Below are 23,817 nucleotides of genomic sequence, written 5' to 3'. Positions count from 1 at the left end.
CTAGAACCCTAAATATTCTTAGAACAACGAGTATATTCGCATAGTATTTAACAACAAGCATATTCCCCTTATTTGAAAAGGATGACCCAGCCAGAAGTTGAGCGATCAAACCATGGGAGGAAAAAAAAAAAGAAGAAACAAACGTTACCTCGCTTAGATTTTCTCTACTTTTCTTCTCGATGGCCAGCGTCCCAGCTCTCGGTGCTTAGGAAGAAGCTCTTCTTTCCTCCTTGTTGGCTCGCGCGCTTCACGCAGCCCGAGTCTCTGGGACTATACTCCACCTCCCGGTTGATCACCAGACCCGGCAGCTTTTTGAGCTCGCTCTCCAATCCATCTCTTCTCATCGGTGGCGTTTTCATCGCCTCCCTGCTCGCTGGATTCCTCGGCCGGAGACGACTCAATCCGGATCTTGCCGCTGCTCCAATGCCAGACTTTCGAGCTGGAGGATTTGCTGCGTCGACTGCCTGCTCCTGCTGCTGCTGCTGATCGAGTGACACTCTTTTCCTGTGGCTCGAAGCTGCTGGTGCCGCTCCTCCCGTGTCTGGCGATGCTTGAGACGGGATGTCCAGAGATCGCTTCCTCGTAGGCTGGTGTTGAGCAGGAGACTCGTTGTACCGGCTTGCGACGTTCCTCACCTTTCGTGTCACGGACGGAGAAACTTTGGACGCCTTGTTGCTCTCCTTGAGATCGACTAGAAGCTGTGCTTCCGGAGTCCCCTTTGCCTTCTTGTGGCTCTCGTCAACCTGGGGCCTCTTCTCCACGGTAGCTCCAGATCTAAGCGACTTGGTCCAGTCGAACTTCTTGGATGCCTCCGAAACGTTGCTGGTGGCGGGGCTTAAGCTGAGGTTTCGGATCTGCTCGATGAAGTTGCCATCGAGGCTGCAACGGTAGCTACTCTTCAGGGAGCTCGCTGGCCGAGCTAGACACTTGAGACCTGCGCCTGCCTGGAGTTTCTCAATGGCTTTGCTTCGAAGAAGAACTCTTGGAGCCGACTTGAGAGAACTTTCTTTTTGCTCAGCGTCCGGAACAGGAACTCTTGGAGCCGACTTGAGAGAAGATTCTTTTTGCTCAGCGTCCGGAACAGAAACTCTTGGAGCCGACTTGAGAAAAGTTTCCTTTTGCTCAGCGTCCGGAACAGGAGCACGGCCGTGATGAGGAGTCGTAGCCTTCGAAAAAGAAGTCACAGCACCCGTCGAAGTACCTTTGGAGAAAGGAGTCACGGCATTCGTCGGAGTAGCTTGAAAGGAAATCGTAGTAGCCTCGTTTCTTCTAAAGGACGCCTGCTTCTCCGACGTCTTTGGTTCAAGGTCAGGACTTTTTGTTGGCCACTGCAGAAACTTGGCCGACACCATCCTTCCTTTCCCCCGGCTCTTACTCTTGTCTCCATCGTTCGTCTGTTCCTGTAGTCCGGACGAAAGCGGAGTCGGGGGACAGCTGAGTGCACGCTTTGCTCGTTCCTGCGTCTTGTGTTTCGCCTCCCGTTTTGCACGAAGCTCCGCCAACCTCTTAGTCAGAAGTGCGATCTCGTTCTCTATCTCTTTCTCCAGGTGGTCTACTTCGTCCTCTTCGACGATCGCTGTCATTTCATTTTTCTCTGGCACCTTGACTTCATGTACTTCGTTGGCCTCAACAGCCAAGGAAAGTTTCACTGCTGAAGATCCATCGCTACCTTTGGTATCCTTCAGACCATCTTCAGCTGTCATCAGTTCCATACCAGCCACCGTATCATCGTTGCATACGAGGACGCTTTTCTCCACAGACATCGTCGCAGTCGGCGTCTGAGTTTGCTGCTCTGAGCAGAAAGCGGCATTGCTCCAGATGACAGTCCTCTCCTTGGGCGATTCGGGGCTGTGCATGCAGGAAGATGACGAGAGCTCGACTGTGGAAACACGTCGTCAGAAAAGTTCAAACAAAAGGTGGAGTTACCTTCTCCATCCTCACTCAAACTCGCAGGCTTCGTGCTTTCCACGACTGCAAAAAAACTCCCCTTCGAACAAAGTTCTCAAAAGAAGGAAACAAGGTACTTACATGCCACAGCCTCCACTTCAACATTTTTGGCCTTGTCCACGAGCAAATCCTCGTCTTTCTTGGCGATTCCCCCTTCCAGAGACGATCCAGATGCATTCTCGTTGATCGGGAGCAACGCCGTCGCCATGGAGCTCCCGTCTTTCTTCGCGCGGCCTCTCCTACGCCCAGATTTCTTGCCCTTCCTACTCTGCTGCTGCTCTTTACTCGATCCAGTGCCCTCTTTCTCCCTGGCGCTGCCATAATCCGCGCCTTTCGCCCGCTTCACGGCCTCTGCCTCCTCTTCCTCGGCCCTCCTCGCATTCTCGTCGCAGCGCGACCTCCGGATCCCTCCTCTTGCCATGTCGCGCAACCCTAGCATCCAGAATTGGAGACGATCCAGCAAAGAACAGGCGCGAAAAGAAAGATCGCGTACCTAGAGTAGGGCGGGCGAGAAGATCGTCGGACCCTATTCCACCGTGATCGCGCCCAGGCACATTTCCGTCTCTTTACTGACCAAGCCGCCCAAAAGAAAAATTTGAGAGTGATATAGCCGTTGAGCTTTTCTTCTTTAGCACGATCCCGCCATTTTATCTTACAATTTTTCACTCTTCTTAAAATCCAGGTGATCTTCCATCATCAGACTTCCCAAGGCCAATGATCCAAACCTCGAGCTCCATCGTAGTATCACCTAGTGACAAGCTCATACTTTTTCCAATCCTCTGAGACTCAAGCAATCTCTTAAAAACGAGACAGTTCTTGGGCCTGGGTTGGCTCCATATAATATTAATCGCGGTCTAAGATTTTGTTCCTGTTACATAAGGTTCGCTTGGCCAAAATTTCATCAATATCCAGTCTAACTCTTCGTGAAAAGGTTGTGAACCTGACGATAATATAAACCTCCGAAGCCGCAACCTTTTACAATCAAATACAAACATGATACTGTTCCTGCGAAACAAATATCATAAGAACTTGCCATCATCAATCTGTCAAGAACTTCCTTACATCCGTTTCCGCTGTTAATAAAGTCGCTTCCTACACGAGAGTGCTCCACAGTAACACGGCAATTTTTTCACTAGACCATCAGAATCGACCACACTGTTGAGTGCATAGCCATAGTCGTAGCTTAGCTCCTGCCATTTTCACAACAAAGATCATCTGGATGTCTATTAGATTTGCGAAAAGTTTTACCTGAAGTGGTGCTATGTTGTCAGCTGCAAACAGTACAATCCGAGGGATTCGCATGTCGTGATGAGTCGATAAAACGCACTGGATGAAGAGGTTTGGCTCGCAGCTGTGATTGATAAAACGCGCTACTGCTCCACACTCGCCTCCGTCCAGGCAAAACTCCGCTTGTCCATGGTGTTCCGCATCCTCAGCGTCCCTGGACTCGCAGCTAACTTTCCCATTCTGGTAGTCCAAAAACTTGTTCAAGTCTCCCCACCGTCTCTGGAGAAGAAGTTTTAGAAATTCTCGAATCCAAATGTAAATGGTATACCTGTCTGCCGTCAACTCCTCGCATGGTTTGAATGCAATCCAGATCAAACAAATAGACGTCGCTCTTTACGTCGAGACTGTCAGACTTTATAACTTTGCCAAAGTATTCACAGACGGGCGCTCCAGCAGGGATGGAATCCCATGATCTAACAGCCCATCCTTTGTGCTGGGTTTTGTACACCTGAAATCGTAGCAACAACATATCAAAATTGCCGCCAACACTTGACAATGCTCACCTCAAGGCGGTAACGTAGGCCACGCTGCGTCACTCGGTTTATACATGCCGGACCGCACCCGCAGTTTGGGCCACACTCATACACGGCGTCAAGAGGCACAGCCAGTCTAAAAAACACAAAAGAAAATCAGTCTTGCACGAAAAATCGAGTCGAGAACCTGCCACCATGGCTGTCAACGTATGGAAACGTGTGTCCATTTCGTTTTGCACAGCTGCATGTTTTAGGATCAACGCAGAGCCCCTTGCAACTGCATCCCAGCGCTGGAGGCGGAAGTACAATCCCGTCATCAATTTCGATTTTGTTGATGTATCTGTAGCCTACGAAAGTCATTTGTCACACAAAGAATGCATGAAACTTGTGAAATACCATCGGGTGCACAAGGCGGATTGTCCACGAGATTCGACACGGGAACTGGCAAAACTTCCAGTCCATTGGAAATATCTTTGCAAACCAGTCTGCAAAAGAGAGGATCAAACTTTAGTTTTCCAAACCAAGTTCACTGCGTACTCACCCGCGCTCAGATGGCGCCACAGGAAGCTTTCCTCTACAGAAGCGGACTTGCTCAGTGGTAAGCGCTGGCTGGCCTTCACAGCGCCTTAGCTTGAATTTATAAACCTTGAAACCGGATATCCCTCTCTCAGCCCAATAGTCCACTACCTACAAACACAGTTAAAACAACGCAGACTAGGAAATCGATCGTGAATACCTTGTAGAGGCCATCGTACGTGTACACCCTTTTAGTGTAGCTGTGCCTCAAGTCATGGCCACGGAAGACTCTGACAGGGTTCCCTTCTTCAATAGAGTTCTGCAAACTCAGCACGTAAGCCAATGGAACGTAAAGCAAGCACAAACCTTCAAGGCCAGATTACCACGCTTCATCTCTTGATGTTTCATTTGGCGCCGGTCACCAGCGAGATTGTTTCCACCTTGTCCTGTGTAAATCACATCATCGGAGTTGTCAACGTCGTCCTCGTAGCCTCCCGACATGACGATAGAAATGGCCAGAGGCAAGTTATATGTCTTGTGATCGTTGTCTCCCTAAGCAAAGCGTGAGAGATAAATCATCGTGCTACTAGCAAGTACCTTTCCAATGTAATCTATTCCGTTTATCCAGTGTTTGTGGATCCCCACGCTGACAAGCTCAGCTCGAGAGAAGAAAGTGTCTCCGACTTTTACTCCTAGAAAGAAGCATTGTATACTTCGACGCGAAGATCATAAAAAGCATACCAGGTAAGTCGCCAATGCGCTTCTCCGGAAAAAGAATCGCGTTCATGCGCAGCATCTGTGAAGAAGAAACATGTTAGAGGTTCTTCGTTTTGGCATAGATGATCACCTTGGAGATCGCTTTCAAGTCGGGACGCTGGGAAGCGTTCCTCATCTTCTTGCAACGCTCCTGCTCTTCCTGTGGAAAGAGAAAAAAGAAAAGAGAAGGAAAACATCTAAGACACAACCAAAGAATGGAAGAATGTCACACCTTGATCGCTTGCAAGTAGCACATATTGAAGATCCGGAGATTGTTCTTCACTTTCGCGGCATCGCCGAGCACAAAGTTCCCAGATTTCGAGAGAGCTTGGCCATTCTCCACATCCACCTCGCCCTCTGCCCCTACCTTCGCAAGATCGGCAAGATCGGCGCTCATTCCAGTAGTCTTGAGCCTCATCGCCCGGCGATTTCCTACCAACACCTCTGCCCTGCGCTTGTGATCCACATTCTTGCTAGTCCGAGGCATTGCTTCTTCTGGATTGCAGCCACTCTCTCACACACCGCCGCCCGTGTCAGAGCATTAAACCCTAGCTCCACATTTTGAAAATCCCGCTCACACATATCGAGATCATCCACCCAGAGATCATTGATCCATTTATGCGCCCAAGGAATATAATCTCTTGGAATATTTCCATCGCTTTGCTCGTCAGGAACAGAGACCTCCCCACCGCACTAGCGCTCTACGAGAAAATGCCCGAGAGGGATGCAGTGGCATCGACGGCCATTATCATGGCACTTGGCCAGCACGGACGGTTGGATGAGGCCGCAATGGCTTTCGACCGCGCCGGCGCTCGAGATATTCGAACCTGGAACTCCCTCCTACAGGCATATGCCGGGAATAGGGATCTGGAAGATGCCGAGCGCGTGGTGGACAAGATGCCTGGGTGGGACGAGGTGACGTGGACCACAATGTGCACGGCATATGCCCAAGCCGGGAATATACATACCGCCAAGCGGATATTCGATTGTATGCCCTCTAGGGGTATGGTTTCTTGGAACGCTATGGCGACCGCATTTGCCCAGCAAGGGCATCGCAAGGAGTGCCAAGATCTCTTCGATCGCATGCCCCAGCACACCACTCTCACTTGGAATTCGATGATCGCGGCTGCAATTCGGGACGATCGCTGCCAGGACGCGAGATTTCTCTTCGAATCTTGCCCGCAGCGTAACATCGCGTCCTGGAGCCAGATGATCCAGGCCGGGGAGAAATTCGCGGGCGCGAAGCCTGTCTTTGATTTGATGCCGATCTGGGACACGATGTCAAGCACAGCAATCGTCTCTGCTCTAGCTCGAGATCCCGAAAGAACAAGGCATGAAATCACAGAAGCATTCGATTCCCTTGTTCCAGATCGAAGCTCCTGGTCATGGATCTCGCTGCTCGAAGCCATCGCCCAGAGGGGCGAGCTCCACCTCGCGATCCAGTGCTACCTGCGAATGCCTTGCTGGGACGCGACCTCCTCCAACATCACGCTCACCGCGTACGGAAATCTCAGCGCTCTCGACTCCGCGCGCGAGATTTTCCACGCGATCCAGCACAAGAACGTGATCTCGTGGACGGCCATGGCGTCCGCGCACGCCCGCGAGGGAGATCTAGCCACCGCCGAGGTTTTCTTCGATCGAATGCCACACAGAAACATCGTCGCCTACACGCTCATGATCTCCGCCCTCGCGCACGGCAATCGATTGCACGACGCCAGATCGCTCTTCGATCAGATGCCGGAGCGCAGCGCGATCTCCTGGAATGCAATGATCGCCGCGTATGCTCAGAGAGGGTATCTCCTCGCTGCCCAATCTCTCCTCCAGGATCGACCGGTAGAGGACAGTGCGTCGCGAAACACGATGATCGCGGCGTATGCCCAGCACGGATCGCTCGATACCGCCATAGCCCTCTTTCACAGCATGGATCAAAGAGACACGATCTCCTGGAACACGATGATCGCAGCATTCACTTCCAGCGGAGATCCCTGCCGCGCGCTTGGCCTCTTGCGGGGAATGGCGATCGAGGGAGTGACACCAAACGAAGCAACGGTGCTCGCAGCCCTCGACGCTTGCGCCCAAATCTCCTCGCTCGCCATCGCCAAGACGATCCACTCGAGCATCCAGGGTACCGGCCTAGACTCCCTGCCCGCCGTGCTTGCCTCGCTCATCAGCGCCTATGGCCGCTGCGGCGGAATCGCCCAAGCCCTAGAGCTCTCCCAGAAGATCTCGCCCGATCCAGTCGCGTGGAGCTGCGCCTTGGACGCGCGCTCTCGCAGTGGCGCCGCCCTCGACCCGGCAGCGCTGCATTCCCTGGCGGTGGAGGGACTCTCGCTCGATCCCATCGTCTTCAGCCTCCTCCTCCTCTCGTGCAGCCACACCGGCGATCTCCACCGGGGATTCCACTGCTGGAAGCTCATCACCGGCGACTTCGGCGTGGTGCCGCGCGAGGATCAATGGGCGTGCGCGGTGGATATCCTAGCTCGCTGCGGCCGCCTGGACGAGGCCCGCGAGCTCCTCCTCGCCATGCCCTTCGTCCCGGGCGACGCCGCGCGCACTGCCCTGCTTGGCGCGTGGGCGCGATCTTAACCTAATCCTAGAAGCATATTCCTTGCTCGAAATAAGCATATTCTATGCTTCACAATGTATTTAAAGGTCAGAAGAGAAGGATTATAGGGTAATGGCGTGCTTCGGCTTCTCGCTCGTTCGATCGATGCTACGCCGGCTGGAGAAGCGCTGCCGGAGCTTGGGATTGATCGAAAAGACGTTCCCCTTGCGCGATTCCGTCACGGTAATGCGCTGCTGGGTGCCCGATCGCGCGAGCCCGGGCTACGATCCCTCCAAGCCGCCGCTCATGCTCATCCACGGCTTCGCGGCCAACGGGATCGCTGGGTGGGAGCATCAGCTGCCCGATCTATCCCGAAATTTCGCGCTCTACGTGCCCGATCTCGTCTTCTTTGGCGGATCGACCACCAGCGACGAGCGCGCGCGGTCCGAGTTCTTCCAGGCTCGCTGTATGCTCGAAATCCTCGAGGCGGAGGGCGTCGACGGGGCGGCGGTGGCGGGGACGAGCTACGGCGGATTCGTGGCATTCCGGATGGCGGAGCTGGATCCGGCGCGCGTGAAGAGGGTAGTGATCGCGAGCTCGGGCGTTTGCATGGATCCCCACAGCAACGATGCGATCCTCGACGCGTTCCAGGCCAGGCACATTCATGAGGTCCTCATGCCCAGCTCCATCGCGGTCCAGAAGAAAAGCATCCAGCTTTGCCTCTACAAGCGCTTGTGGCTCCCAGATTTCTTCGTCCGGGATCTCATGGAGGTAAAGGCTTTCGTGTTGAATCCTCGTTGACTCTTGCTGCCCGTGCGTTGACTGTGCTTCGATCCAGGTGTATGGCGGCAACAGGAAGGAGAGGATTGAGCTCCTCGACGGCCTGGTCATCGGCACCGAAGCCGCGCAGCCGCTGCCAAAGCTCTCACAGGCAAAGACACACTCTTGGAAATCATTTCTCTAGCACTTACATTGCTCTTGAACAGGAGGTCTTGATTCTCGTGGGATCGCACGACCGGATCTTCGATCTGGAGCTCGCCAAACAGCTAAAAGCGTGAGTGATTGATTGATTGAGAATCGAGTGTCTCTTTCCTTACAGTGCTGATCTCATTTGCGCTTCTTTTCAGACATTTAGGTGAGAACGCGATGCTGGTTGTGATTGAAAAGACAGGACACGTTCCACAAGTGGAAAGGCCCAAGGAATTCAACAAGCACCTACAAGCCTTTCTCACTCCACCGGTGGGTCAACCTCGTTGACAAAAGGAAGAAAGACACAGACGTTTAATAGATATCAATTCAAAGAGATGACCAGAGTTGGATCCCAGGCAAAGTGTGACCGCCATCGACGTGATAGATCTGGCCGGTGATGTAAGACGAGTGTTCGTCGCTCGCAAGCATGAGCACGAGAGACGTCAAGTCGGGAGATACTTGTCCAAACCGGCGCAGTGGAACGATCTTGGCCGCGGCGTCGTGGACCCAGGCTTTGTCGAGAAGGCTGTCGGTGATCTCGGATGGAAAGATCCCAGCTGCGATGGCGTTTACTCGGATCTTAAACTTGCCGAGCTCCAAGGCCATGCTCTGAAAGAGTGTGTGCTCTAGCGTTTAGAATCGCGAGCAGGGAGGAAGGAGGGAGCTGGTACCTGAGTCAAGCGATTGATGGCGGCCTTGGATGACGCGTAGGCGATCCCGCCGGGAAGAAGGCCACCGGATGATGCAGTGGAGGAGATGTTGATGATCGAGCCGGGTTTCTTGGCGGCCACCATTCTCCTCGCGACAGCCTTGGAAACCAGCCATGTACCTCTCGTGTTCGTGTTAAAGGTTTTGTTCCAATCGTCTTCGTCCAGCTCCAGAGGCGACTTTACAGGTCCTGAAGGAAAAGAAAAACAAAAAATAATACTATCATAAGAACAAAGTTGGCTAAGAAAAAGATGATCACCAAAGAAGCAAGAACGTTGTCAAGCAAGAGGCACATAAATTTTCAAGAAAAACACTTGGTAAAAAATCTTCAAGCAAGGACTTTCGAGAAACTAATGCCACTTTTTTTCCTCGGAGGAACCAAGAACGTTGTCAAGAGAAAAAAAGAGATTGAAAATCTTCAAGAAAAAAAACCAGCAAGAACTTTTCATATTTTCGAAAGAGATTGAAGACTTGCCTCTAATGCCTGCATTGTTGACGAGCACATCCACACCTCCAAAGCAATTCCACGCCCGATCAACGCCGGCATCGATAAATTTCTCGCTTGCGCTCACATCCAGCTCCACAGAGCGGGCATCGTGGTGCCCGATCTCCTCGCACACCGATTCCAGCAGATGCGTCCTGCGCGCCGCGAGCACCACCCGGTAAGATCCCTGCTGCGCGAACGCGATCGCGAATTCCTTGCCCAGCCCGGACGACGCTCCCGTGACCAGGACCACTCTCTTCTTCTTTTCTCCCTCCATCCAACCTAAAAGGCTGTGTTGCTTATTTTATTTTTGAAAAACTTTAGACTCACATCAAAACAAGCCAATGTACTTCTAACTCATATGTGTTGTTTATAATAGACTCTTTGTTGGGATATTTTCTAAAGCTTTTTGTTTGGACATATATTATTAGGTATTGCATCGTTTTGAGTTTGACTATTCTATTGTATTCAAGGTTTTATACAAAATATAAAAAGTAAACTAATCTATGGTATTATTGCCAATAAGGACCTTCTATATCTAATTTGTGTGTATTGACAAGATTAATATTTGACATTTTATCTCAATTGTTCGAGATTAGATAAAAACATGCTACATTTTCTTTGCAATAAGTTATACTAAAAGTAGCTCAGTGTTTCATTTTAGTCCATAAATTCAACAACTTTTTTTACTATATGTCAAAAAAATAATTGATACTATCACTTACTAAAAAGTATTAAAAAATTTCATATGTTATTTGAATCCATTTTACTATAATAAACTTTTATTATATATTTGTACATAATTTATTACATATATATAGCTAAAGATTTGAAAAAAACCTATAAGTATGAGTACTTATAAAATTTTAATTCTAAATAATAGAAGTTCTTTTTAATATCTAATATATTAAGTCATTATATTTTTATGGTCTTTACAGTATTGTTGTTAAAATTTATTGTGGCAATAGAGAATAAGCATCTTACTTAACTGACATTACTCAAACTAACATTAGATAGTATTATTTATAAAAAAAAAATTTCGAAATTGAGATTTTATAAGCTATTATGTTTATTGATTTTTGCCATGTTATCAAGTTTAGCCAAAAAAATATTAAAATTAAAACTATGAAGTTAATTATATTTATTGATTTTGCGACACTATTAGTTTTAGCTATATATATATAAAACTTTAAGGCTTTTCTAAAGTACAAATTATTTTATATAACTATTTTAAATAAATTTTGATTTTAATTCAGAAAAATAGTACTTCTAAATATTTTGGTCCACTATAGTTACATAAGTAAAACACCTTGGTTATATGGATAAAATATAAACTTTTTAATCGTCAATAATTATTTTTAAGTATTATTCAATCATAAAATAAATTAATATATATTTTTACTTTATACATTTTTCTAGAATACTTACAAATTTTTCACATAAAGTTTTTCTATTTTTTAGTATTTAATTTTTTTCTATATTAAAGTAAACTTTAAATTACTATTCTAGCATATTATTAAGAATTTCTAATCTATTTACTAATAACAGTATTAAAGTTTTAAAAATAAACATTTTACCATTTATTTTAACAAAATAACTGTTTAATATTCTCATCATCATATAGTTCATAATTAAAGGTAATCCAAATAAAATTTTTTTCTAACTAAAAGATTATTTTAAGTCAAGAAATAATACTGTTATCTAGATTTTCTTAATCTAAAAATAGTTTATTTTTAAAAACTTATTTTCTAGAAATTAACATTAGTTTCATTTTTATTATTTAATATTTTCAATGAAACTTTATATGAAATAATTTTAATTGAAAAAAGAGAGGTATTTTTGAGATTAAAGAGCATTTTGTAATATTATTTTAAGAGTGAAATATTATCCACATTTATTAATGTATTTATAGAGAAATTTACCATTTTCCATTAAATAAATAAATAAATCATGTGAGATGGAGGTTCTATATTCTCACAATCACAAATAAAGTAGTAGATTTTTTATAGTACAAAATAACAAAATGTTTTTTGATGCAAGTAAAAACTAATTAGTGTAATAGAAATTACTAAACACACTAGTATAGCATTTAAATTTAATAGAAAATATTTTTATGTCAAAATTAATGTTTTTTTATATTTTGTGTAAAATTTTGTATATAAATATATTAAACTTGTAATATAATGTTACAATATTATTTCTTCATTAAAAAAGTCTCTTACCTTCTTTGTTTTCCATTCCTTAGAGTTACAATTATATTTTTCATATTTGTTAATTAAATTATTTTCATATTAAAAATATTCTAATTTCAATTTAGCTCTTTTATCACTAAGTATATTGATATAAAATTTATATAGCTAGAAATATAATGAATTTAATTTAGAAATATTTCATCTTTATCTATGCATAAACTTGTTCTCTTGTTAAATACTCTGTAATATTTATTAAAAAATTTAGTGTTATATTTTTCAATAAATTTAACAGTTTATTAATTTTTACACTATATTAACAAAATTTCTCAACTATCAAAATAATTGTTATGCATTGCATAAAGCAATGCTTGGTTTGCTTAATAATAGTGTGATTCTTGCCACTAAGATTATATATTGGTAGTTTACACAGATCTAAATACTATTAAACTTACTAAAATACCTATTTAATAAAAATATTGCCTCTAAAACCTTAACAGAATATTCTTTATTGTGCTAGAATATTCTCAAATATTTTTGTCAATAGTAATGGCTCCCTATTGACATGGCTCCAGATTCATATTCCATTGGGAAAGAGGTAGATCTTTCAGGATTTCTACCACAGCTTTGAGTGAGTATTATTGTTTGTTTGCACCAAGATTGAATCCATAATGTTGGTACTTAGAGTTGCCACAGCCTTGAGGTGTGTAACTAGTCTTTGAAATCTTCCATTCAATATTGATGTGGATTGATGCTGGAGGACTCTTGGGTTTAGAGATTCAGGTATGTCCAACTTAGTATGTAAGAGTTCACTGTTTCACCTGCTGCTTGAACTACTACTACTTTCTATAGTCTATTGTGTTTGGCAAAAGTAACATATAAATAAACAATGCTGATACTTTATTCTCCAAGACTGCAGCCTCAAATTAATTGCTCTACTAAGCAATCCTTGCACAATGCCTTGATGGACAATACCTTTTTATCAGTGAAGTAGTGGAGTTGATGCTGCTCAAAGATTGGACAAATTGGGGATTAAGGAATGCACATGAGGCACTGAGGGTTTTGACAAATACTTTTTATAATGTATCAGCTACAAGTTATATTGTCATTAAAATATACAAAATAAAGAACTATAAATTTGCATACAATAATAATGATAAGATAGTAGTGTTATTTGTACTTATTAATCCAATTAATCAAATAAATTTTATAATTATAAGCATGTTTGTAATTTATAAACACAAGATTAATCTTATTGCATTTCAACCGATAGAATAAAAAATAATATACTAAAAAGGCTTTAAGAAAGTTTATAAATTATAAATATATTTATAAATTATAAAGGCAAGATTAATCTAAATGAATAACAACCGTTAGATGGTACAATATCCTAGAATATCCTAGCATATTCTAGGTATATTTACTACCATCCCAGTCTGCTTAAGCAAACCAAAAACTAGAACCATAATATTGATTGATTAAAATTTGAGTAAATCCAAATAATAAATTATGTTTAGGTAAATAACCTAAAATAATTTTTCAAATTAAAAGTTATGGTGTACAGTTATTTAATTAGGCTTTTTTAGTTTAAAAAGTTTCTATAGACTAAGAAGTAATTTAAGCGCTGGATGGAATATTCTATATATTATCAATTCTTACACCTTTATTAGAAACTTATCTTATAGCCCACCACTTTGGCGAACAAATAAAAAGATGGCGCTTCACAACATCGTGAAGAACCCACCAAAAATCCCACTACAAAAGCCGCGTTGAAGACGTTCTCCTTCCACCAAGTTACACCATCGCCCACATCCACGAGGCCATCTCCTTCGCACGCCCGCGAGAGAGGCTCCCCGCACACCCTCGTAGCTCGACGCGCCAAACTCCAAAGTCTCTGGAATCCTGCCTTGCAAGTCATTAAACACGACCCACAGATCCTTGAGCAAGGGAAGCCTCGCCAGTCCCCCTGGTATCGTCCCGTTGATCCGGTTGAAAGAGAGATCCAGCACTGCCATGGACGTGATCTCTCCCAGAGTCCATGGAATGCCTCCAGACAGCCGGTTGTCTGACAAGTTGAGCTCCCGGACTCCAGCCAGCTCTCCCAAGCTTGCGGGAATCTCACCAGTGAGCTGGTTCGCCGACAAGTCGAGCACTCCTGGCACCTCCAACTCTGGTACGTGTGTCCATCCAAGGAGGCAGCCATATCCTCGAACACAGTTCTTCGGTATGCATCGGTGGAGTTCTCCGGAAACACTCCCGCCGGTGTCATGGGCGATATGTTGAGAGCCTGGTTCTTGTCCGCGGTCTGGAAGCCGGTCCATTCACCGATGGACGCCGGAATCTCTCCACTCAGGAGGTTGGAGGATAGATCCAGTAGCTGCAAGGAGTCACAGCTTGCGAGGCTGCCAGGAATACCACCCGTGAGCTGGTTCTCGGACAAGTCCACCTGTGTCAATCGTCGAAGCTGTCCGAGAGTGGCGGGGATGGAGCCGTCCAGCCTGTTGTTGGAGAGATAGAGTATGGAAAGTTTGGAAAGGTTGCCAACGGAGGGAGGGATGGAGCCTGAAAAACTGTTGCCGTGCAGCCTCATGTCGATTATCTCTGGCGAAGCTGGAGCTGGAATCACTCCGGAGAGCTGGTTTCCGTAGAGGAGCAAACTCCGAAGCTTTGCCATCCTGGCGATGGACTCTGGTATTGCTCCACGGAAGAAGTTCCTCTCGAGGACCAGCTCTTCCAGGTTGGTGCAGTTCCCGAGCTCCTCTGGTATTGCTCCGGAGAGCTGGTTTCCACCGAGCATCAAAAGTCTGAGACGCTCAAGCGTGCCAAGCGATCGAGGAACGCCTCCCAGGAGACTGTTGTTGGAGAGGATCAGCGTCTCCATCCTTGGACAGCTCGTCCGGAACGCTTCCTTCAAAGCGTTCCCGTCGAGTCTCAGCAACCGAAGCCTTGTCAAGTTTCCGACGATCGGTGACAGGATCCCTCGGCTGTTTGTCCTCCCGATTCCCAGAAACTCGAGCTGAGTCATGTTCCAGAGGTGTTCCGGGGCCGGACGGTCTGAGGTGTTGTTGAAACCAAAGAGTTGCAAGGTGGCCAAGCGCGGCAGCTGAAGCAGCGACACTGGAATCGAGCCATGCATGAGCGAGGTTCCGTTGATATCAAACCACTCGAGCTTGCTGTTGTTGCCGATCTCAGGAGGAATTGGCCCCTCCAGCCGCTGCAAGCTACACAGCGAGAGCGCCACCAAGTTTTCGAGCCGCCCAAGCTCATCTGGTCCCGCCCAGAGAATTCTCCCCGAGCGCCAAGAGCTCGAGAGACGAGCAGTTTGCAAAAGCTGGTGGAATGAGCCCTTCCAGCCGGTTTCCCTGCACGAAGAATACTCGCAGCTCCTGCATAAACCCAACTTCCTGCGGAATCTCCCCTTCAACACCATTGCTCGTCAGCCAAGTCGAGCAGTTCGCAAGGGACAGAGGAAGAGAACCTGACAAGCGGTTGTTGTCCAGGACGAGTATCTCCAACCTCTGGAGCGCTCCCAGCTCGGGCGGTATCGGACCTTGAAGCTGGTTTTGCTGGGCGTTGAGAAAATGAAGAGCGCTGCAATTGCCGAGATTCCTAGGCAAGCTCCCAGTCAGTCTGTTACCCGAGACGTAGCTTTACAGCAGCCCGAGCTCCGCAGGAAGAGATCCGACCAGCCAGTTTTTGCTCACGTCCAAGACTCACAAACTCGCCAGCTGCCCGAGTGCCGGGGACGAGATCTCACCTGTGAATCCATTTCCTGCCAGATGAAGCTCCACCAGCTCTGAATCGTCACTGTTGCAAATCACTCCCTTCCAGTCGGTGCATGCTCGATCGGAGTTTTCCACAGTCCAGTCTTAAGTGTTTCCCAGTCCCAGGAGGCTCCTTTTCAATGCAACCAAGACCCCAGCTTTGTGTGCGTTGAGTGACGCTGTAACTGAGCAAGGAAGTCTCCATCTGCGGAGACGCGAGATTGGCTTCCACAACTCCGTGATGAATCTCTCGGCCTTCGTCCAAAGCTCCCAGCAATGCACAGGCATTGAGAGCACTGGAGAAGCTCACACCACTCGGCTCCACGTCCGTCCTCTTGAAAGGGTTGAGAGCCTCCTGTGGATTCCCATGCTGAGCGTAGGCCGCGATCATCGAAGTCCAGGAGATCACGTTCCTAGCCGTCATGGAGTCGAAGACCTTCCGAGCTTCCACCGGGCTCCCACACTTCCCATACATTGTCACCAGCGCGTTCTGGACGACAACGTTCGTGTCGAATCCCCGCGAAGCCAGGTGCCTGTGGACCTTCCTTCCCTTCTCCAAGTTCCCCAGCCCTTCAACAGCACCCAGGATGGTGGCGAACGTATAAGCGTTCGGTTCGATAGCCTCCACCTTGCTCATCCTGGAGAAGAGCTCCAGAGCTTCCGCGTGCTCCCCAGCCTGGACGTAAGCCGATATCATCGCCGTGTAGGACCTGACGTTCCTGGCTTTCATCCCCTCGAACACCTTCCTGGCCTCCACCATCTCGTCACACTTAAGATACATGTTGAGCAGCGAGTCCTGTAGAACATCGTCCTGCGGAACCTTGGACGCGAGAATCCTCTCGTGGATCGCTCGTCCATCAGCCAGGCCCGCAACACTAGCACAACCACCGAGAGCGCAAGCGAAAGTCACCACGTTGGGTTCCATCCCCTCGGCGATCATCCTCCTGTACAGCACCACCACCATCTCTCCCCGCCCGGCGCGAGCATACGCCGAGATGATCGACGACCACGCGAACAAGTCCTTTCTCGATCCCCTCAAACACCCTCTTCGCATCGTCGAGGCTGCCACACTTAGCATACATCTGGAGCAAGGCCGTCTCAAGCGGGATGTCCGTCCGGAAGCCCGTGATGATCAGGTGCTCGTGGAGCCGCCGCCCCTCCTCGAGCGCCTGGAGCTTGGTGCAAGCCGCCACCAAGCTCGTCACTATAAACTTGTCCGCGACGATGCCTCGGTCCTCCATCTCCTCCCAGAGCTCCAGCGCTTGCAAGGGGCGGTCCTCCCTCACGCACGCCGCGATCATGATCGCGTAAGTCCTGTCGTTCTTGCTGGCGATGGAGTCGAACACCGCCTTGGCATCCAGGAACTTGCCACACCGGGCATACATGTGTACCACCAAGTTGCCCAGGTACCTGTTCACCATGAGATTATTCTCGGCAATGTGCTTGTGGACTCTCCTACCTTCTTCCAGGGATTTGTGGCGGCAGCACCGGTGGAGGAGCGATTCATAGACCAGCGCTGGATCGCTCACGTTCTGCCGATCAATCTCTGCCAGGGCATTGCCCGCGCTGGATCTCTTCAAGCTCCTCTTCACGGCGTGCATGATGCGGTACTTGAGATGGACCTGGGGCGCGCGGTAATCGCGAGGACGCCCTCGGCTCGCTGCGCGCATTCTTGCTTGGCGCCATCGCGGTACCTGAGATTGGAGGCAAGGTAGCCGAGGTAGCCGCTCGGCAGCGATCCGAGGCTCCGCCCCTTGTACTCCCCAAACTTCATCACGCAATTCGTGGCCAGCACGCCGTTGAGCTCCGTGCGTGCGATCGGCCGCGGCAGCTTCTCCCTGGCAGTGGCCATCCCGGCTTGCGCAGCCGCCGCCACCTCCTTGACGATGGAGGCCGCCTTGCCGCGGCATTGCGTCGTCGCCATCGCGGAGACGCATAAACCCTAAAACCCCTCTTAGTCACAAATTTGCAGTATTACAAATTATCTCTTCATTTAGTTTTAGTTAAGAGGTACCCTCAACATCATCATAATCTTCACATTTATTGTGTCTATCCAAGAATTCACATTCTTTATTAATGTTAGCATCACCAACGTCAATCAGAAAATTATGCAAAATTCAGCAAGCATAAATAACATCTGGAGCAATGTTGGGCTACATTCTCAACTTTATATTCCAATCTTTAGAACTTACTTGTAGAAAGGTGAAAAAAGAAATAGATAGAATGAAGCTAAAATAGACATATCATTAAGCAAGCCAAATGTACATTCTATAAGTTGTCTTGTTCTTGAGAGCTCTTTGTTGCAGAAGTGCTTGGTTGCATTGAGATGTGCCTATTGTTGAAATGGTGTCATGATTCACAAACAACACAGGTAGCCTTAGGTATGGTGGCAACACAAGAGCCAGCTCTAGGCTAGGCCATCTTAATCCCATTGGAGTTTGCATGATCTCTTTATGTTAGAGATACTTATGAAATGATGCAAGCAATCCTCGATAGTAGAAAGCCGTTTATTAACATATGCTGTGGGTAGCCAGGTTCTGTGGGTCCATGATCTCAAGCTGTGTACAGTAGTTTGTACAAGCTATGAAATGCAGCCATGTATATAACACTCTCATAGCTCTTTGGAATTGATGAGTGTACAGTGAATGGGATTGTGGACAAAACTTCTGAGGCAATCATTGATACTTTTGGAGACATGATCAAGTTCCAATTTAAATCTTCTGCTCTCCAATAGTTAGTATTTTGCTTTAGAACATGATCACATAGACTCAAATATTGTCTTCCCCATGCCAAAGTTCTGCTTCCAACAAGAAGAGCCCAACACATTAGGGCTAAGTAGAAGGCAATGGTTATTATATTCTCTTTAATGGAGACTTTTTCAGCCATTACATTACATTATAGCAAAGTTTGTTTTTAGGAAATGTCTTCAATTGAAGCAAGTGCAGCTACACTCAGCAAACAAAGCTGCAGACATCATCAAGTCCAAATTAGATGCTACTGCTACATAATAAACTACAGAATCACATTTTCAACACAGAAGCTCCATTGGTTGGGAGTTTATAGCAGTTAATTTCATGCTATCCCATTGGGTGGTTTCTAATGTCATCGAGTGAAGTGATCACAAAGTTGAGCTTGATGACTTGCAATTCACCTTGATTTCTTCACACAGTTGTTCAGCATGTATTGCCATGTTTGAAGTGAGGAGGAGTGTCATTCACCCCTCCTCCAAAAGATTGTGCTTGCCACCTTTGGTGTGTGCTGGCCGCTGTGTGAATTGGGAGTGGAGGAAGTGAGATGCGTTCGGTTAAGCCATCCCAGAGTCTCCCTCATGATTCCGTGAGACAATCAAAAGGCATGTTCAAGTCGAGAGGATGATTCCAGACTTTGTCAGGCTTAAGTTTGAAGTAGACTACCAATGGGAGGCACTGTCTCACTAGTACCTTGCAAGTAACTGTGCCAGCTGCCCTGTGGATGTGGGCAACGGTTCCCACCTTTCGAAGCAAATCTTGTCCAAAGTCCATTGGGTAATGTCTTCGTTTTGGAGAGAAAGCTGAACCGGACAGCGCTAGCCAGGAGCGAGTGGGATTGGACGTAAACCACATTGTAACTAAATGTTCCCAAGACCTGTCTCTCGGTGTTGAAGTCACACAGGCCTTGGCCCATAGTTTGCTTAAAATCTGGGTTGTCAACTGTGACAAGCAGAGTGAAGGCCGATTCAAGTCTTGGGGTGGTGTATGTGATGTGTGGAAACGTGGACACAAACACTGGTAGCGCTGTCATTGTGTTCAAATGTTTACATGACTCAATGGACACCACTAGATGCGACTCACCACGTGAACATGCCGTGTGGTGTGCTGATCGAGACTCAACTCTCCCACTTTGGCTAGATCAGCTGTGAAGGGTGAACTACCCCTCCCACTCAGCGATGGAGAGCGTAATCCAAGAGCAGTTTGGTGGCATTCAAACAGACCGCAATGCAGTGCTGTGGTGAGGATATTAGCAGTCATATCCTCTATCGGGCAGGCGGGCCGGCTATGGCTGCCTCGACGCCGAGCTAGGGAGAGAGTTTTGCCGCGACGTTGGAGGAAGCTCCTGAGCTTGGAGTAATGGAGCACTGTGTATAGTGTACAGGCTGCGAGTAAGGTACGTTACTCATTTCTCAAAGTTTTTCTTCTAATGCTTTATTTTGTTAAAGTGGAACTTATTCAGTAAAGTGGGACATTAATTAGCATGTGTCCACATGCCATTTCCTAGTACTTAATTAATATTTATTAATATTTCTATCAGTTTTTTAATTTATTTTTTATATTTCACAATATTATAACACAAAATCATATGAAAAGTTTTTAATTTATAAATTATAAAGCTAAAACTTCAATTTTTTATTGTTGTTATAAAAATGGCATGTGGCCACACACCATAAGTGGGATAATGAAAAGTTCCACTTTAACAAAATAAAACATTCTAGATTAAGTTCTTCTCTCAATCTCATGCAAGTTTTTTTTTTGCTTCGTTTTTTTCAGCGATCGATCGATCAGGGAACTCGTGGTACTGTATAGTTCCATCGCAGACTCCAGTGATTGTATCTTTGTAGCAGGATCAAAGTTTTGCTTAAAATCTTTGTTCCTTCTCGAAAAGAAAAGAACCTTCTTTTAGTACGGACTGGGCTGGGCCTGTCCGAATCTCCAATTTATGACCATGTGTCGCGGCGTTTTGGACCGTCCATCGTCGAGCGGCTGACTTTGTTTTGTGGGGCAATTAGGGTTCCTGGCGTGGGCGCGATAGGGCAGCGGGGACGCGAGATGGCGGTGGCGGCGAGACGCGTGGACGGGTGAGTGGATCGCTTCCCTGGATTGCGACGCCGCGCCTCCGCACAGCCTAATTTCGATTCTCTCTAGGTAGGGGAAGAAGATTGGCTTCCAGGGATTCTTTAGCTCCCCGGCGCTATCGAATCGCGGATTGGATAGAAGGAAGAACAGGGCAGGGAAAGAAGAGAAGCAAAAATGGATCTCGCGTCGATGCAAGACGCATTCGATCGAGTAACGAAGAAGCAGAAGCTCTCGTACGCCAAGACCGAGGATGTGATCGACAAGTTCATGCACGAGATCCAGGCGGCGGCGTCCAAGCTGGATCAAGGCGACGTGGTGGATCACAGCGCGGTGCTGTCGGAGCTCCAGGCAAAGCTCACGGCGGCCGTGAACCAGCTCTCGTCGGCACAGAAGGAGGTGAACTTGGCTCTCAGCAAGTATGGAAAGGTGATGGACAAGCAATTTTGCGCGGATCTCTCCAAGGCTTACAGGGACATGGACTTCGATCACAGGCTCGTCAACCAGATCATCGCCCTCCACTTCTACCGGCAGGGGATGTTCGAGCTGGGCGACTGCTTCGTCGGCGAGGCCCAGGAGAGCGAGGGTGCCGCCGCGCTCAAGCTGCCATTCTTCGAGATGTATCAGATACTGGAACACATGAGGAACAAGAACTTGGAGCCGGCGATCGAGTGGGCAAAGTCACACCACAAGGAGCTCAAAGAGAAGGGATCCTCGCTCGAGTTTAAGCTCCACCAGCTGGAGTTCGTCCAGACGCTGCTCAAGGCCGGGAGATGGGAGGCGCTGCTGTATGGGAGGAGGATCTTCGGCAAGTTCCCGGATCATTTGGGAGTGATCAAGAAGCTCATGGCGTGCATGGTCTACTTCGCGCGCGACGTCGGCTCCAATCCTTACAAGGAGCTGCTGGCGCCGTCGCACTGGGAGAGCGTGGCGCTGGAGTTTACTCGAGAGTGTTGCGGACTCCTGGGACAGGGATACGAGAGCCCGCTGCACGTAACGCTCTCGGCGGGGTCGCAGGCTCTCCCGACGCTGCTCAAGCTCTCGTCGGTGATGAGCAACAAGAAGGGCGAGTGGCAGGCGATGAAGCAGCTCCCGGTGGAGATCGAGCTGGACAAGGAGTTTCAGTTCCACTCCATCTTCGCGTGCCCGGTGTCGCGGGACCAGAGCTCCGCCGAGAACCCGCCGATGCTTCTCCCCTGCGGCCATGTCCTGTGCAAGCAGTCCATCGTCAAGCTCGCCAAAGGTAACACTCGGCCTTTCAAGTGCCCCTACTGTCCCATGGAGGCCTCGTCCAGCCATTGCCGGCAGATCCACTTCTAATATCCTCTCGCTTCTTTCTCTCGTCGCCGATCTTCTTCTCGCTTCTCCTCGTTGTTCTATTTTACTTTGATGTTCTTCTTCTTCCTCCTATGCCTTGTTCTTTCATTCTTCCTGATAGATAGCTGCTTGTAAGTATGATCATTCAGGCATCTACAGGGGCACGAAGAAAAAAAAAAGAAAAAAACAAGCAAAGTGGTGGCGAACTCGCAGAGAAATGACCATTCGTTTCTTCACAAATATTTGCGATGCCTTTGTTTCTAACGAGGGGGGAAATGGTTGTAAATAGAAATTTGCATTTAACAGCCAAAACACTAGGTTGGATGGAGGGCGAGAAGAAGAAGAGAGTGGTCTTGGTCACGGGAGCATCGTCCGGGCTGGGCTAGGAATTCGCGATCGCGTTCGCACGGCATGGATCTTATCGGGTGGTGCTCGCTGCGCGGACGGTGTGCGAGGAGATCGGGCGCGACGATGCGCGCGCTGTGGAGCTGGATGTGAGCGCAAGTGAGAGATCCATCGATGCCGCCATTGATCGGGCGTGGAGTTTCTTTGGAGGCGTGGACGTGCTCATCAACAATGCAGGCATTAGAGGCAACTCTCTCTCTCTCTCTCGCTTGCAAATTCCCTCCCGTCGCTTGTTTGTTTTTTTTTTTTTTTTTTCCCGTGAAGATTCCTTGACTCTCTTGTGATAGTAGTTTTTTTTTTTTCTTCACAGGGCCTGTAAAATCGCCTCTGGAGTTGGACGAAGAGGATTGGAACAAAACCTTTAACACGAACACGAGAGGTACATGGCTGGTTTCCAAGGCTGTCGCGAGGAGGATGGTGGCTGCCAAGAAACCCGGCTCGATCATCAATATCTCCTCCTCTGCATCATCCGGGGGCATTCTTCCCGGCGGGACGGCATACGGTTCATCCAAGGCTGCGATCAATCGCTTGACTCAGGTACCAGCCCCAGATCTTTCTTCCGTGATCGCGATTCTAACCTCTTTTAGATCATGGCCTTGGAGCTTGGCAAGTTTAAGATCCGAGTAAACGCCATCGCAGCTGGGATCTTTCGATCGGAGATCACTGAAGGCCTTCTCGATCAAGCCTGGGTCCACGACGCAGCGGCCACGATCGTTCCACTGCGCCGCTTCGGACTAGTATCTCCAGGCTTGACGTCTCTCGTGCTCATTCTCGCGAGCGATGAGCACTCGTCTTATATCACCGGCCAGATCTATCTCGAAGATGGTGGTCACACTTTGCCTGGAATCCAACTCTGGTCTTCTCTGTGAATTGATAATCCAACTCTTGTTTCATTTTCTTTTGTCAAACGGAGAACTGACTGCAGTTTCTTGAAAATTTGATATACAACTCACGATAAGGCTCATGGCTGAAGTAGTTTTTTTAATCAGCTATTTTCAGTCATGAGAGCCAGCCATAGCTGGGGCTCCAAGTATGTTGAGGAGGTTGGAGATACTTGCAAAATTTCTGTAAAAAATGGGAGTAATATACATGTTTTTGGGAGGCATGAGGATGCAAATGCAATGCTTTTAACACTGATATCTTTTGCCACATTTATACTTTTGACCAAAAAGTGTTGAACAACTCAGGTCCTCTAGCAACCTCAAAGTGAAGGAGATGTCGTCCTTTATTGTGCTAGGACGTTGATCCAGGTGTTTCTCCAACATACCATTAGCTGCCTATCCCTGGCACCGGCCACACCCTGTGGCCCGAATGGGAGTGAGTTATAATACATGTTTTTGAAGGTTTTGCATATCTCAACACTTTTGGTCTTTTTATTTCTACTAAGATCTTTGTGGGAGTGCAGCTATCAACCCATGTACTTGGCACAAATAATTACCTTGGAAAGTAACTCATGTCAAGAGGTTGTATGAGGTATATGGTAATCTTATTCCCTCTGCCTGAAATATGAACTCAAATGCCTTCTCCACAACAGCCTCACCACTATGAGATTTATTAAAGAGATGCCACATGAGATGACAAGCCCATTATTGCTCATCCATGAATTAATGTGTTTATGTGCATGGATGCTC

The 23,817-nt window shown here is 47.5% G+C and overlaps 8 protein-coding genes and 1 pseudogene across 8 annotated transcripts; 4 read left to right on the top strand and 5 right to left on the bottom strand.

Annotated features, from left to right (window-relative positions):
- Window positions 1-15: 15 nt before the first annotated feature.
- On the bottom strand, window positions 16-2,544 carry LOC112343461. The gene is made up of 4 exons (XM_024666950.1): window positions 2,441-2,544; window positions 2,029-2,379; window positions 1,927-1,971; window positions 16-1,879 (listed from the first exon to the last, which is right to left on the bottom strand). The coding sequence occupies exons 2-4, from the start codon at window positions 2,366-2,368 to the stop codon at window positions 165-167; spliced, it is 2,100 nt and encodes a 699-aa protein (XP_024522718.1). The 5' UTR covers window positions 2,369-2,379; window positions 2,441-2,544; the 3' UTR covers window positions 16-164.
- A 199-nt stretch (window positions 2,545-2,743) lies between these two features.
- Window positions 2,744-5,741, bottom strand: LOC9655252 (histone-lysine N-methyltransferase, H3 lysine-9 specific SUVH4). Its single transcript, XM_024666958.1, has 14 exons — window positions 5,212-5,741; window positions 5,071-5,139; window positions 4,965-5,019; window positions 4,821-4,915; window positions 4,590-4,775; window positions 4,444-4,542; window positions 4,249-4,394; window positions 4,104-4,192; window positions 3,895-4,054; window positions 3,738-3,843; window positions 3,503-3,682; window positions 3,196-3,453; window positions 3,010-3,137; window positions 2,744-2,952 (listed from the first exon to the last, which is right to left on the bottom strand). Exons 1-13 carry the CDS (start codon window positions 5,464-5,466, stop codon window positions 3,024-3,026), a joined length of 1,812 nt encoding a protein of 603 aa, XP_024522726.1. The 5' UTR covers window positions 5,467-5,741; the 3' UTR covers window positions 2,744-2,952; window positions 3,010-3,023.
- LOC9655251 (pentatricopeptide repeat-containing protein At4g02750) lies at window positions 5,691-7,565 on the top strand. Its single transcript, XM_002963676.2, has one exon. The coding sequence runs from the start codon at window positions 5,691-5,693 to the stop codon at window positions 7,563-7,565; it is 1,875 nt and encodes a 624-aa protein (XP_002963722.2).
- Window positions 7,566-7,621: 56 nt separating this feature from the next.
- On the top strand, window positions 7,622-8,805 carry LOC9643525 (2-hydroxymuconate semialdehyde hydrolase). Its single transcript, XM_024668265.1, has 4 exons — window positions 7,622-8,295; window positions 8,363-8,455; window positions 8,511-8,578; window positions 8,652-8,805. The coding sequence occupies exons 1-4, from the start codon at window positions 7,657-7,659 to the stop codon at window positions 8,779-8,781; spliced, it is 930 nt and encodes a 309-aa protein (XP_024524033.1). The 5' UTR covers window positions 7,622-7,656; the 3' UTR covers window positions 8,782-8,805.
- Window positions 8,791-9,962, bottom strand: LOC9643524 (3-oxoacyl-[acyl-carrier-protein] reductase FabG). Its single transcript, XM_024668470.1, has 3 exons — window positions 9,677-9,962; window positions 9,165-9,391; window positions 8,791-9,102 (listed from the first exon to the last, which is right to left on the bottom strand). The coding sequence occupies exons 1-3, from the start codon at window positions 9,960-9,962 to the stop codon at window positions 8,821-8,823; spliced, it is 795 nt and encodes a 264-aa protein (XP_024524238.1). The 3' UTR covers window positions 8,791-8,820.
- A 3,541-nt stretch (window positions 9,963-13,503) lies between these two features.
- Window positions 13,504-15,669, bottom strand: LOC112344134 (probable LRR receptor-like serine/threonine-protein kinase At1g34110). Its single transcript, XM_024668264.1, has one exon. The coding sequence runs from the start codon at window positions 15,302-15,304 to the stop codon at window positions 13,541-13,543; it is 1,764 nt and encodes a 587-aa protein (XP_024524032.1). The 5' UTR covers window positions 15,305-15,669; the 3' UTR covers window positions 13,504-13,540.
- A 9-nt stretch (window positions 15,670-15,678) lies between these two features.
- On the bottom strand, window positions 15,679-16,398 carry LOC112344173 (pentatricopeptide repeat-containing protein At3g26630, chloroplastic-like). Its single transcript, XM_024668469.1, has one exon. The coding sequence runs from the start codon at window positions 16,396-16,398 to the stop codon at window positions 15,679-15,681; it is 720 nt and encodes a 239-aa protein (XP_024524237.1).
- Window positions 16,399-20,388: 3,990 nt separating this feature from the next.
- LOC9655249 (protein RMD5 homolog) lies at window positions 20,389-22,042 on the top strand. The gene is made up of 2 exons (XM_002963674.2): window positions 20,389-20,469; window positions 20,537-22,042. The coding sequence occupies exon 2, from the start codon at window positions 20,642-20,644 to the stop codon at window positions 21,782-21,784; it is 1,143 nt and encodes a 380-aa protein (XP_002963720.1). The 5' UTR covers window positions 20,389-20,469; window positions 20,537-20,641; the 3' UTR covers window positions 21,785-22,042.
- Window positions 22,008-23,063, top strand: LOC9643521 (annotated as a pseudogene).
- The last annotated feature ends 754 nt before the right edge of the window (window positions 23,064-23,817 follow it).

This window comes from Selaginella moellendorffii, unplaced genomic scaffold (genome assembly GCF_000143415.4).
Source record: "Selaginella moellendorffii unplaced genomic scaffold, v1.0 SELMOscaffold_3, whole genome shotgun sequence".
Taxonomy (NCBI): domain Eukaryota; kingdom Viridiplantae; phylum Streptophyta; class Lycopodiopsida; order Selaginellales; family Selaginellaceae; genus Selaginella; species Selaginella moellendorffii.
The sequence above is the reverse complement of the archived record's forward strand: the minus strand, read 5'-3'. Positions and strand labels throughout refer to the sequence as shown.

Coding starts and splice junctions, on each gene's coding strand:
- LOC112343461 (XM_024666950.1), bottom strand. CDS start 2,368: ATGGCAAGAGGAGGGATCCGGAGGTCGCGCTGCGACGAGAATGCGAGG. Junction 1,972..2,028: donor TGAAGTGGAGGCTGTGGCAT/GTAAGTACCTTG, acceptor GTTTTTTTGCAG/TCGTGGAAAGCACGAAGCCT. Junction 1,880..1,926: donor TTTGAGTGAGGATGGAGAAG/GTAACTCCACCT, acceptor GTGTTTCCACAG/TCGAGCTCTCGTCATCTTCC.
- LOC9655252 (XM_024666958.1), bottom strand. CDS start 5,466: ATGCCTCGGACTAGCAAGAATGTGGATCACAAGCGCAGGGCAGAGGTG. Junction 4,916..4,964: donor GCGCATTGGCGACTTACCTG/GTATGCTTTTTA, acceptor GCTTCTTTCTAG/GAGTAAAAGTCGGAGACACT. Junction 3,683..3,737: donor GCCTACGTTACCGCCTTGAG/GTGAGCATTGTC, acceptor CTACGATTTCAG/GTGTACAAAACCCAGCACAA.
- LOC9655251 (XM_002963676.2), top strand. CDS start 5,691: ATGCCCGAGAGGGATGCAGTGGCATCGACGGCCATTATCATGGCACTT.
- LOC9643525 (XM_024668265.1), top strand. CDS start 7,657: ATGGCGTGCTTCGGCTTCTCGCTCGTTCGATCGATGCTACGCCGGCTG. Junction 8,296..8,362: donor TCGTCCGGGATCTCATGGAG/GTAAAGGCTTTC, acceptor GCTTCGATCCAG/GTGTATGGCGGCAACAGGAA. Junction 8,456..8,510: donor CGCTGCCAAAGCTCTCACAG/GCAAAGACACAC, acceptor GCTCTTGAACAG/GAGGTCTTGATTCTCGTGGG.
- LOC9643524 (XM_024668470.1), bottom strand. CDS start 9,962: ATGGAGGGAGAAAAGAAGAAGAGAGTGGTCCTGGTCACGGGAGCGTCG. Junction 9,392..9,676: donor CAACAATGCAGGCATTAGAG/GCAAGTCTTCAA, acceptor CTTTTCCTTCAG/GACCTGTAAAGTCGCCTCTG. Junction 9,103..9,164: donor CCATCAATCGCTTGACTCAG/GTACCAGCTCCC, acceptor ACACTCTTTCAG/AGCATGGCCTTGGAGCTCGG.
- LOC112344134 (XM_024668264.1), bottom strand. CDS start 15,304: ATGGTGTTGAAGGGGAGATTCCGCAGGAAGTTGGGTTTATGCAGGAGC.
- LOC112344173 (XM_024668469.1), bottom strand. CDS start 16,398: ATGGTGGAGGCCAGGAAGGTGTTCGAGGGGATGAAAGCCAGGAACGTC.
- LOC9655249 (XM_002963674.2), top strand. CDS start 20,642: ATGGATCTCGCGTCGATGCAAGACGCATTCGATCGAGTAACGAAGAAG.